This window comes from Thunnus thynnus, chromosome 13 (assembly GCF_963924715.1).
Source record: "Thunnus thynnus chromosome 13, fThuThy2.1, whole genome shotgun sequence".
Taxonomy (NCBI): domain Eukaryota; kingdom Metazoa; phylum Chordata; class Actinopteri; order Scombriformes; family Scombridae; genus Thunnus; species Thunnus thynnus.
Window position 1 is genome coordinate 15,829,194 of NC_089529.1, and position 12,227 is coordinate 15,841,420.

The 12,227-nt window shown below is 38.0% G+C and overlaps 1 protein-coding gene across 2 annotated transcripts in view; it reads right to left on the reverse strand.

Annotated features, from left to right (window-relative positions):
• Window positions 1-143: 143 nt before the first annotated feature.
• b3glctb (beta 3-glucosyltransferase b) overlaps window positions 144-12,227 on the reverse strand; it is a 28,197-nt gene continuing 16,113 nt past the window's right edge. For both annotated transcript variants that reach the window (XM_067608274.1, XM_067608273.1), the window contains exons 9-15: window positions 11,782-11,898; window positions 8,965-9,034; window positions 6,866-6,979; window positions 5,485-5,584; window positions 4,793-4,912; window positions 4,151-4,295; window positions 144-2,324 (exon numbers count right to left, since the gene is read on the reverse strand). In XM_067608274.1, the coding sequence (XP_067464375.1) occupies window positions 2,190-2,324; window positions 4,151-4,295; window positions 4,793-4,912; window positions 5,485-5,584; window positions 6,866-6,979; window positions 8,965-9,034; window positions 11,782-11,898 (801 nt within the window). In that variant the 3' untranslated portion in view covers window positions 144-2,189. The remainder of the gene's footprint in view (window positions 2,325-4,150; window positions 4,296-4,792; window positions 4,913-5,484; window positions 5,585-6,865; window positions 6,980-8,964; window positions 9,035-11,781; window positions 11,899-12,227) is intronic.

Below are 12,227 nucleotides of genomic sequence, written 5' to 3' on the forward strand. Positions count from 1 at the left end.
TCTTTTACTTGACAAAAAACACACAAAATTTTTTTTTGTTCAAAGCAATGAATCTTTTATTTTCAAAATATTAAAAAAGTATATTGAAATTGAACGAAATAACAGGTTTCAGCAATGCACAAACACTCACAAACATTTATATATTAAAAAAAAAAAAACATCTGCAAAATGCCATTTAAATGCAGGCTTTCTGGCTGGGGTTGTAATTACTCTTACACTCATTCACACATATCATCAACACTAGCTCGCACACATACACGGTTTTGCTGTTCAAACATCTAAATAAAATTCTACATTGAAAACTCCTTAATTTGTGACGTGTGTACACAATCATATCTCCTGTGGTAAAAGTACAAACAACAAATTCATAAAAATACTATACACAACTTTTCACGCAGAATTTAGCATTTTGTTTTAGAGTTATTATTTTAAAAAATATTAATATATTGAGTAATGTGACATTTTGTGACATAATGTGACATTTTGGTAAATACACTTAATCGCTTTCTTGCTGAGAGTTAGATGATAAGTTTGATACCACTGTCAGATCTGTCCATTCAATATGAAATAAGACCCAGCAGGCCATTAGCTTTTAGTTTTTTGTACAGATTAAACAAACAAGATATAACATGTTAATTAGTGAACTGCTGGTCGGCAGGTTTTTAAACTTGGGCTTCATATTTCACGTACAGGCACAAGAATGGTATCAATCTTCTCATCTAATCCTCAGCATGAAAAAAAAAGTGTATTTCTCATTATGTTGAACTACTCCTTTACAAAAGTATTTGTCTACAAGTGAAATGAACACAGAGTATGAAACAGATTACAGAGAAATACAGCAAGTTACCAGTTATGACTTAAAATCTAACTTCAAGAAAGTTACTTAAGGCTGAAAAGCAGAGTGTCACTGCTGCTTTGTTGCATCTGTAACCAACAGTGATGATGAATGGCTCCTTTTATTAATTGCTCTTGAGTTTATTTTAGCCCTCTCAGAATTGTTGCATCTTGGCCAAGTGCAAAAGAGGTTTTCAACCTCAGAGACATTTAACACTTAACCACCTAAATAGAAAATATATTAACACAAATAAATTGAAAAAATCCTTCTTAATAAATTAAACATTTTGATTCATGGTTATATTCAAATTTCATTTTTTTTTGGAGGGGGGAGGGGGGTTAAAGTGACAGTAGTAATATTCACATTCACGCTCACAAAACAAGCAGCAACCAGCATGATTTAACTAATACTGAATCAGTGTACACTTGTAGATGTAGTCACTCTAAATTTCTAGATGTAGGAAAAAGCTGAAACTAAAAGAAATGTTAAGTTTCTTAACTTTTAGCCATGCTAGCAGTGTGGCTCCTCTTGGTCCAGACTAAGATATTACTGTTAGTATTATTTTTCCTGTCTACTCTATTACAGAATGTACAGATATTCATGGTCTCCAGAGGATGAACAAATATCAATGCAGGTGAGGTCACAAAAGACTACACAAAAGAACAAAAGACTACCTGCACACTGCTAAACTGTTCCAAAATCTTCTTTAAATCTTCTTTATTTCCCCACAGAATGAAGACTACTGACTTTTCATTTAGCATCACCATCAGGTGCTAACATTGCCAATTTTGAAAATGTATGGATCCATTTTGTTGAATTTATTCATTTTAAATGAATGGGAAGAAAAATGTCAAAATAAAATGACAGACACATCCCCATACTGATGGCAGTTGCTATGGCGAACATGTAAGCAAACAATACTTAAAGTACACATTTGGCAGAGGCAGAGAAACATTAGCATCCACTGGTCAAGTTTGTCTGTCTGCTGTTTGGGGCTTTTTTTTCTGACTCAACCCTACAGTCAATGTGCAGGCGATGAAACCAAAACAATGAGCTAACCCAGGCTAAAAACCTCTGTAAAGCCACAGATTTGGGAGATAATTAACTTTACATACAGTGATTTGATTTCATGTTGATATCAAACATTTTTAAAAAGGATATATTAAGGCTTGTAGGGATGATGTTTCAGGCCACATTTGACAAGTCTGTCTAGTTATTACAGTCACTGTAGTTGGTTGCTGCTTGTTGTCTCATCTTTAGCGTAACGCTGTTGTGCAAATTTGGATTCAGTCTTTGTCTACAATACAGTATGTAAGGTAAACATACTACATACACACACACACACACACTGTTACTACAGTTCATCTCGTGGGTGTGTGTCCTGCAGCCAGTGTTTGTAGACAGCCACGGGATCTATGTTCCAGTGCTTGTGGAAGGAGATGGCTTGCTGCAAGGAGAGCAATGTCTCTGAGTAGTCATCCGGCCGGGCCTAAAAGATCAAGGACAAATGGTTTGTGTGTGTGTGCTTATGTATGTGTCTTCTTAATGTTTCATGTTTCATTTATTCCCACTGCAGCAAATGACCAATTTGCTCCAGGGCAGCACATTCAATATTCTGTTGTGATAGCATGCTTAACCCACAAGGCAGTCTTTCAGTCTTTTACCACCTACATTTAGGGAGGGCAAGCATGAGGAAGGCTTCATGCAGATCATCATCTGACAGGTTAATGTCTTAAATCTGGCTCCCATCAACACTTGGAGCGCTTTTGGCTTACTTAGCGGTTTCTGGTTTCTAGGGTGAGAGATGGTTTTGGAAAGGCAGCAGAGACAAACTAGGACAGAAAGAGATTCATAAGGATGACACTAAATCATGATATCCATCCTCCTGTCCCACAACCTTCTATGTAACTTTAGACCTACCTCTAACTTAACACTAACAGCCAATCAGATGTCAGATAGATCTCATATAATGGCCATCCAGCTGCTAATTCATCTTTGTTCTTAGTATTTTGAATCTGGATCGGGGCAAAATTGCAGAGCTTGAGCCTCATCTCTTTATTCCGCATGTCAGCAATCACTAAATTTACATTTACAGATGGTAATAAACGTGTGTTTTGATGTTTAACGGTGTGCACTTCGGAGCAGCTGTCTGGATGAAATGTCGCTAACATACTTGGCCATGTAAAATGAGCATCATGTAATTGGTTTGATTATGACTGACAGACAGACATCTGATCTCAAACATATAAAATGTATTTTTATTGCTTGGATGGGGCAAAAATATTGCAGTGATCAAATCCATCAGCAGTCACAAAGCTGGTGTCTGTTCCCAGTTTACTCATTTGGTGGCTGTAATAACTGCTTATTTAGCAGCTATTCAAAAATACAGAGAAGACATTTTTAACCATTTTATTATGTGTGCCATAATTACTTTGAGATACTGGGGGGATATTAAGTAAAGGGGAGGGTCTGATGAAAATATTAATAATGCCAGGGAGAGTCTTGCTTATAAAATGAAAAATAAGATTCTGCACCCCAATAATTTTTTTACTGTCCCTATGTGCAGCATGTCAATATGTATTGATTTTTGAAAGGGATTATGGTAATAAATCTACTTTCTTTGGCCATTACTGACTCTACCACTCTGACCTACTGGTCCTAAATGCCCTAATACACCAGTGCCTTTCTTACAATAGAGCCCTTAAAATACAATTAACATCACAAACTGACTGTGTCCAAGGCTGTATGTTTCCTTTGAGGCTTATATATACTGTACTGAAAGAAGTGTTTTTCAGACCGTCTGAATGTTGTGAAAAGCTTCTCTTTAACATTAGAAGAAAGGAGAGTCTGCATCTCCCAAATTTAGTGTCACTTTTTTTTATGGGTTTGCAATTTCCTAATCAGCTCCTAGAACTGTGTAATTTGCTACTCATCTACATAGAAATTAGAGACAAAGTTCTGAGACAGCTATTGATGATTAGGTAGGTGTGTTGAGTTTTTAAAAAGGGAGAGAGAGGAAATGCTTGAAAGAACCGCCTCACTTAAACACAAGTAAGTATTAGAGTCTCCATTTTCACTATAATTAGTATCACGTTAAGTAGTTCTTAGTTTCCAGGAGCCTTTCTATGAATTTATATTTAATATATCAGTTTTCAATCTAAGAAATTATAGGAAACTATGAGACCTGTAAAATAAACTTTCTCTTATTGAGTATATCTCACCAGTTGAGGGTTAGGAGCGAATGTAGTTAAGGGAGGTTGTAACAAACATATTAAAAACATGTATTTGAACACATGTATGTGTATTCTTCCCTACCTGGTGGAACAGTGGACTGTGTGTAATGGGAACACCGAGGGAGGTGAAGCACCTGCCGAGCACCATGTCATCAGGAGCATCATCGCTGTAGCAGCTACAACCACTGGAAACCAGCCTGGACACCGCCACCCTACTGAGCACCATCCTACATACACACACACACAACTTATATAATATTCTTTTGCGTTTCAAAGAAGTTTGTTGAATTTTGGGGGGAATTTATTCCATTTGTGTTATTATTTTTGATGTTTAAACATGCTGAGTATCTAAGAAATGTTCAAACCCACTAAACTTTATTTTAAATTCTATTCATCACCTTAATATTTCAAACAATATCAAATATGTCAAATATGCAAAATTCTGTGTGATCAAGGTTTTCCGTTTGATGTTATGGTTCACTGGTGAAAAACTGTAATAATAATAATAAAAACTGTATGATTAATAATATTTCATTCAATATTAGCCAGAAAGTAGCTGCAATTAACTGCAGTGTTGAAAAAGTTTTGAACATGATGCTCACTGGCTAACATTTTGTTGTTCTTACACTGAGTTTTGTTTTACTGCGACGTTTCTAAAACCTGGCACAGCAGCTACGTTCTCCTTTTTTACCAAAACACCACCAGCACCATCCTACAGCCTCACCCTCCTCCTCCTGTGGTATAGCTGTATCCGCTGTGAACCAAACCGTAGCCGTATCTCTCGCCCAGGCTCACTGCTTCCTTTGGGTCATAGCAACGCAACAGTCGCCGCAACCTGGGTAAACTAGAGACGGGCAATAATCGACAGACCAACAGACAGGAAGTGAGACAGATGAATGTCCCAAACACAAGTACAAATCAGCGACTGTATGAAGACACACAAAACCAGATCCTACCTAAAATCAAATATCTTATTGTTTCCATTTTTTTTCTGTGCTGCACCAGAATATTGTACTTTAAAGGCCTAAAAACACCCATTTTCAATTCATTTATGTTGTTTGATTAGAGCTTTTCTCCAGACAGTGTGGTTGTGTACAGATTGAAATCTCTCCTGTTAGTTTTGTCGCAGCTGTTTGGGTGGGAGAAGTTAAACCTTTGTTACTAGTTCATGAACAGGAGCAGAATTCTAATTAGCCAGCATGAGTGAAAACACATGCGTGGGAGTGCGCAGCGTCTTTGAATAAATCACATTGTTGAAAGAGATGCAACACAGTAATACACTTTCTTTTTTAGTTTGAGTGAAATTCAGCACCACAAAATCCATCAAAAGTGCATTTGAACAGCATGTTTTCTTGTCTAATATGTATACATTTTCTAGGAATGGTAGTTTAACACAGCAGCTCTTCTCCCAGTTACCTGATGAGTGTATCATCATCAACAATGAGTAGCCAGTCAGCCTTTGGTACAGCTTTACTCAGGAACCGCTTTAAGATGGCAAACGTCTTCCCACAGTGTCCTGCAGGGAGACAACAAATGGACAAAAAAGTGTGAAAAAGACAAAGCAGGGGTCACCGCACACCAGGTTTGTGGCTCAAAACTACCAGGGAGGGGCAAAATCCTCAGACCCCATGAGAGTAGATCAGACCATCAATTACCTATTTAGCATTAACACACCCCTACACGATAATGAAAGAAATGAAAGCACAAACATACAGCAGTAAAAGAAAATTTAAAGATACAATAAAGATAAAGTAACTAGGAACAGAAGCACTAAAAGGAAAAAAGTAGAAAATCAACAAAAGCACAGGCTTGGAAAGCATTAAATAAAGAGGTGGGGGAGGGGGGCTTATGAAAAAGATATGGGACAGAGGGCAGGACAGACAGTAATACTGTAACTGTAATGTGATACTTCCATCAGCCTGTGAACAAGAACAGAGTGAGAGAGAGTGTGTAAAAATGGACAGAACAAAGAGATAGAGGTGTCATTGACACCTGTATCTGTCCCCCTGCTGTGTGAAAGGACTTAGAAGTACATTACAGAGTGACACAGACAGATCTGTAATACAATCAGAGGTGTTTCAGACAGGAATACATCAAATACAAATATAGAATTGGCGTCTGTACCTCTCTCACTTCTCAGCTGGTCATTAGTGCCGTTATTGCTTCTGACTCTAGAGCTTATTGTGAGGAAGTTCAAGGGTTATCTTTTCTCTTCACCGTGAAGAGGAATGACTTTGTGGTTTATTACTTTTTATTTATTTTTATTTATTTTATTTTTAACAATTTTACTCTTGTGAAGTAATTTGTTACCTTGCTTTGTGAAAGGTGCTTTATTAAATAAACTTTACTTACTTACTTACTTGCTATGATTTAGTTGGTTTGTCTGTCCTTACATTGATTTATATGTGGGGCCCTTTGAATATGTGTGGACTAAAAGTTAGTCCTGAAGAGGCTGAAGGACTTTCTATCTATGGTATAACATGAGGAACAAAACACAGGAGATAAAAAGGGGCATGGAGAGTTTGTTTGGTCACTGAACTACAACTTCAGCCTAAACTTGACGATTGACAAACTGCTAACACAATGTGGTGATTGCAAACAGGAAACAAAGATGGGATACATCACAGTTTCTACTCCATAAATGTGCAAGTTTATCCTCAAGCTGCAACTTGTCTATCACCATCCAGCCACCCATTTTTAAGCTACCTCTTCTGGTCACGATGAGATTGGCAGCAGGCAGCCTTAACATCCTTTTACTTTTTCTGTTCCAGCTCCTCCTGGGGACTCATCAACTCACCTCTCTCAGTATTGGGCACTCCCAGACTGATGGTTGGTATGGAGGCATCAGTGACATCGCTGTAATACTCCAGAAACCCAGCGTCTTTCTCCCAGGTTGCCTTGACCACTGGTACTGAGAGGAGAAAGGGGAGAGAAAATTGAAACATCAAACAATACTCTCTCTAAACTATACAGACACATGCACTGAATAACTGTTTGATGGCTGTCAGAGCTCATAATTAAAACTATCTCCAAGTCCTTGATGCAAAACTGTAAACCCCAAAGGACCGTGTAATCAAATAACATTAGATGTCTGCTATCTTCAACTGGTGGGACGGGGCGGAACAATTGAGCTGTCAAGACACTGAATCACTTCATGCTCACTCACTGCGTGTTGATATAGATAAGAGCAGCAACTCTCATTAAAATCACTTAAAAACTACAAAATGATAACTGATCATAATCACACATAATCAATTCTGATCATTCTAACCAGTGGAGCCGATCCCGCATAAATTATTCTCAAACAAATCCTACTATTCAACTGATTGTACAGATGAGAGACTGCAGATAGCAGACTGCTATGACAGCTCGTCGTCCAATTCTAATAACCAGCATTTTAAGTAATAGCCAATTCAGATCTAAGTTAAAGGGAAATTCTGGTTTATTTCAACCTGATGTATTTCCCATAAATATAGCCATTGTGGCTCTATGTGTCATGCTTATTTTGCTCTCTCCAGCTCCGTTATGTGATTCACAAAAAGACACAAACAACGATGAACATCAGGGCAAGCAGCTGAGCCCCCTGCATCTTTCCAATTAAACATAATTTTTTACATGAATCACTTCAAAAGTTTATTTCTGAGTCTGAACAAAAGTGAACACAGAAACTAGCTGCCTGTAGCAGCCATTATGGCTAACTGCATAGGGAACTACATCCGGGGCAGCTCGCTGGCTGGCTGAACTACCCTTCATATTCATCAACTGGATGAAAAGAGCAAGAACGGCGAGGCCAAACGTTCAGTTTCACATGGTAAGAAAAATGCGATTATAACATGCAACTGTATGAGTATATAAGTCTCTATTGTACAGCGGTATATTCCATGAAAACTGCACAGTATGTATCTTGTCATTTTATCCTTGCAACTTGGAAACTTGCAGGCACGAACCATTTTATTTATCTGCTAAGTTACTACTTCTATAGCAGGAACTGGCGCTGAGGTATCCACAGCCTCAGACATGAACAAACTGACATGCACAGATGAATATGCAGGCTGGTTCGGTTTGCTGGCAAGCTGCAACCCCCCCGATATACCTGATCACTATGCAGTTAGCCATAACGGCTGCTACAGGTGGCTAGTTTCTGTGTTTACTTTCAATCAGACTCAGAAACAAACTTTTGAAGCGATTCATGTAAAAATCATGTTTATGTGGACAGATGCAGGAGGCTGAGCCGAGTCTTTATGTGAATTGACGTAATCTCTATAACAGAGCTGAAGAGAGCAAAATAAACATGACCCATTGAGCAACAATTGCCACATTTATGGGGAATACATCCGGTTGAAATAAACCCGAAATGTCCTTCAATCATACGCTGTTCTTTCTGCTTCATATATTGTTCATTGCTTTTAAAAAGCCATAACTACTGGTTCATTCTGACCCTGTTTAAAAACACTTCAGTGTTTTGGATAATTACACAAACTATTGCAATTTTAGCTGACAGTCTAGATGAGGTTGTGAATTTTAACAGGTAGCTTTCACCTGGCAGGTTAACTGGGACTGAATGACCACCAGACTGTTAAGTAAGTGCAGTAAACAAAACAGCATAAAGGGGGAAAAAATGTTTGCAGCAATGTTTGTCCTGTAATTTCCATTTAAATTAAATTTTCTCTGTTTCCATGTTTATACAATTAATCTATGCGGCCAGAACCAATGATAGCAATAACTGACTCCACATTTGAAAAAATAGCAACATTTTGTTCATTGCATCTTTGCAATGAACAAAATGTTGTAATTTTATACTTAATAAGACCGATTAATACGTTACAATCCTGCAGTAGATGACAATTATGTAATAGGACATAATACATAATATAACAGGGAATAACAAACAGGCACCTCGATCAGAGTGGAATTTTTGGCAAGTTTTCACAGCAACAAATATGTCTTTCTTCAACACTGGATCACCCTAAGAAGAGAGGAAGAGAATCAAGGTCCATCTTCATTTAGAAAAATGATGCATGGTATAAGATGGTAAAAAGTGTGCAGGTGCACACAAACTACCACAAATATGGAACATAATGGACCTAAAATTGAGTCAGGATGGCAAAATGAGGTACACTAAGTCCTAACAGCATTATAAACAAATCACAGCACTGTGTGTGTGTGTGTGTGTGTGTGTGTGTGTGTTAGCGCCAGACATGTAAATACTGGCACTGAAGTCCCATTTCAGGTGTCTCTTCTTATTCCAGACAATTACATCATTTATTTATAGCTGTCAGTTGTTTTTAATCTGCTGTACTTGGAGAAATTTCAATATAAACATCTGACACTCCCTCATATTTGATCACAGTCATTCCTGTAAGATCATTATAAGTACAAGATTACTCATGTATTTGTTGTGGCCCCTTTCAAGCACGTTGCCCAATAATTTGGAGACAGTGGAGCAATTTTTGGCAAAAGTCATGTATACAAAAATGTGTATTTTTACATTATTGTGTATATTTATATTTTCTTGTTAAGGGAGATGTATCATGCATGTTTCCAGGTATACATTTTTATTCTGGGGATGGAATGTAATAATAATATAATACTGGAATATCTTTACATGATTTACAGTTCAAAAAACTCCTTATTTATCTTATACTGGCTCTTCAGTTCAGTCTCTTTAAGGCCCCGCTCCCGATGAGCCCACTCTGTTCTGATTGGCTGGCTCTAGAGGCTATGTAAACAAAAAGTAGTAGTCAGATGTCACCTCTTTCTCGTTCTTTACTGAAAATGTCAACTTCTTAAATACATCCGTACATGTCCAAGCTGAAATCCGATCCGAAATATGCAAGTGGACAACATGAACAACACATGGGACCACCTTAGCAACAACCTTAGCAACAAAGGTTATGGAGCAGATGGCTGTTTGGGGGTGTGCGTGAACAATCTGCTGTCATTATGAGGAGGAAGTAGAGGTAACTTTACAAATGAAGCGTTCAGAGCAGGGTAAAGCCTGAGCTTTTTACATACATTCACCTCAAAGTTTGGAACTTCGATTATGTTTAATATAGACATCCAGCATCATAACAGTATAAATGACAGAAAATAACAAAAAGCATGTTATTTCCCTTTTAAGATAAGACAGGCTTTGTTCATCACATGCAGGGAAACTAAAGGATCACAGCAGAAAAACAAATGCATTGTACAGGGTATAACCTAATAACTACGACTACATCCTCAACTCCTTACTTTCTGTTGTCAGTTTCTCTTGATTTTGTGACTTTTTGATTTCTGCTGGTCCTTGAGGATGATGGATGATTAAGTTTATGGTCGTCACAGGCACATAGCTGTGGGTGGGCCTAGGTGGCCCCGGGCAAACCCAATCAGAAGGCTTTCCTTTTTTGCTGGATCATCCAGTGAATAGCAGTCAATGAATACTGTTTAAATTATCTGATTACGCAACCAATAAAAATACAACAATTCTTGTTTCTTGCAAACTGCATTTCACAAATGCCACATTGCGAGCAGCCCCTCCTCTTACACTCATTGTTCAGCCCACGCATTGCACAGAGGAACAGAAGCCTACTGTCCGCTAGCTGTGTCAGCTGTGTGTGCGTGTGTAATTATGTGGCCGGTGTGCCAGCCTATGCGATGCTGTTAATGTTCATCTCAGTGCCTGTAACATTACCTCGTATAAGGCTTGTATGATTAAACTCTGTTGCATTCAGTCAAGTATAGTTGCAATGGCCTATTGTGGTCAACATGTGTTTTCAGAACCTATTAAGTAAAATTGGTCTTAGACAGGCTGGGCCCACCTGATTTTCTCTGGGCCCACCCACACTGTGATTACTGCCTACTCTGCTGGGTCGACATTGTGTAAAAGTATCAGCTTCAGCTTCACCACACAGGATTGAAAACAGGACAAAACAACAGAAACGCAGCATCAACAAACATTATTTAAAAAACATGAATACAGAAAAGAATAAAAAGGGAGCAGGGCAGAGTGTTTGTGAAATAATAATTCCAACTTGGTTGCATCTGCTGCCTCCCTATAATTACCCCTAGATATATTTACAATTCTCTGCAATTTCAGTTTAATCCTTAACATTCAGATTTCCATACAACATGTTAAATAGTAAAACACCACCGGATTCTTATACACCATTTCCAGGGTGTGTGGTCTTGGATGAAATAAGCTCTTTGGTTTTACCTACATTTATTTCAAGCAAACTCTCTTCACAACAGTGCTGAGGGGAAATTACATGATTGAGATATGTGCAATCTCTTAGTGTCCAGCTCCCACAGAAGGCCAGCCAACGCTATATACGGGTCTTGCATTTTCGTAGGGCCTCACAAAAGTATTTTTTTCTCCTTCTGTCTATACCTGGCATAAGGAAGAGTATGTGCTACAGATATAAGGTCTGCTTAACTTTGCAAGCCGTGTACACATTTTGTTTAATGGTGTGTGAGGTCCATCATATGCTGAGCAAATGTTGGACATGGACAGCTGAGTTATCAATGTTATGCAACAAAGTAACAACTGTGAGAAATGTTCTTGATTTCATCCTTAATTACCAACAGCTGAACCTCGTCATGCCTGCATGAGTTGTACATATTCAGTCCAGATGAGTAATAACTGCTCGCAAACGTTCATACAGACATACTGGGGCATCCTTTAAGAACTTCATCATAGTGATTTAAATGTCAATAAATAAGAGTTGTACATACACAGCTGGGCATGTAGGTTGTAAATGTGGTGGCGCAGTTGTCTCTCGGCTCTGTACAAAACTCTGGAACTGCCGTCAGCTTTGGACCGTTTCCTTCCTCCCAAATATACAAAGCAATCTAGAAAAGTGGAGACAGACATGAAGACAAATGTAATGGAGTAATAGGTGACAGTGAACAGTGACCGTTACTGGTGAAGAAGTTGGAAAAATGATCAGGATATAAATTAAAACTATAACAATCAATTCTACATCTGACAGGTAAGCGGGCCGACTATGGGGGATATTCTTGGTCATAATTAAAATTAAAAGTCCAAATAGAAAATTAAAAGAGAAAATGGAAAATGCATAATGTAAAATGGAAAAGATTAAATTTAAAATGCCAGATGGTAAAGTGCAAGTGCAAAAATAAAATTAAGCTATTTAAGCTTTTAATTCAATATTTCCGTT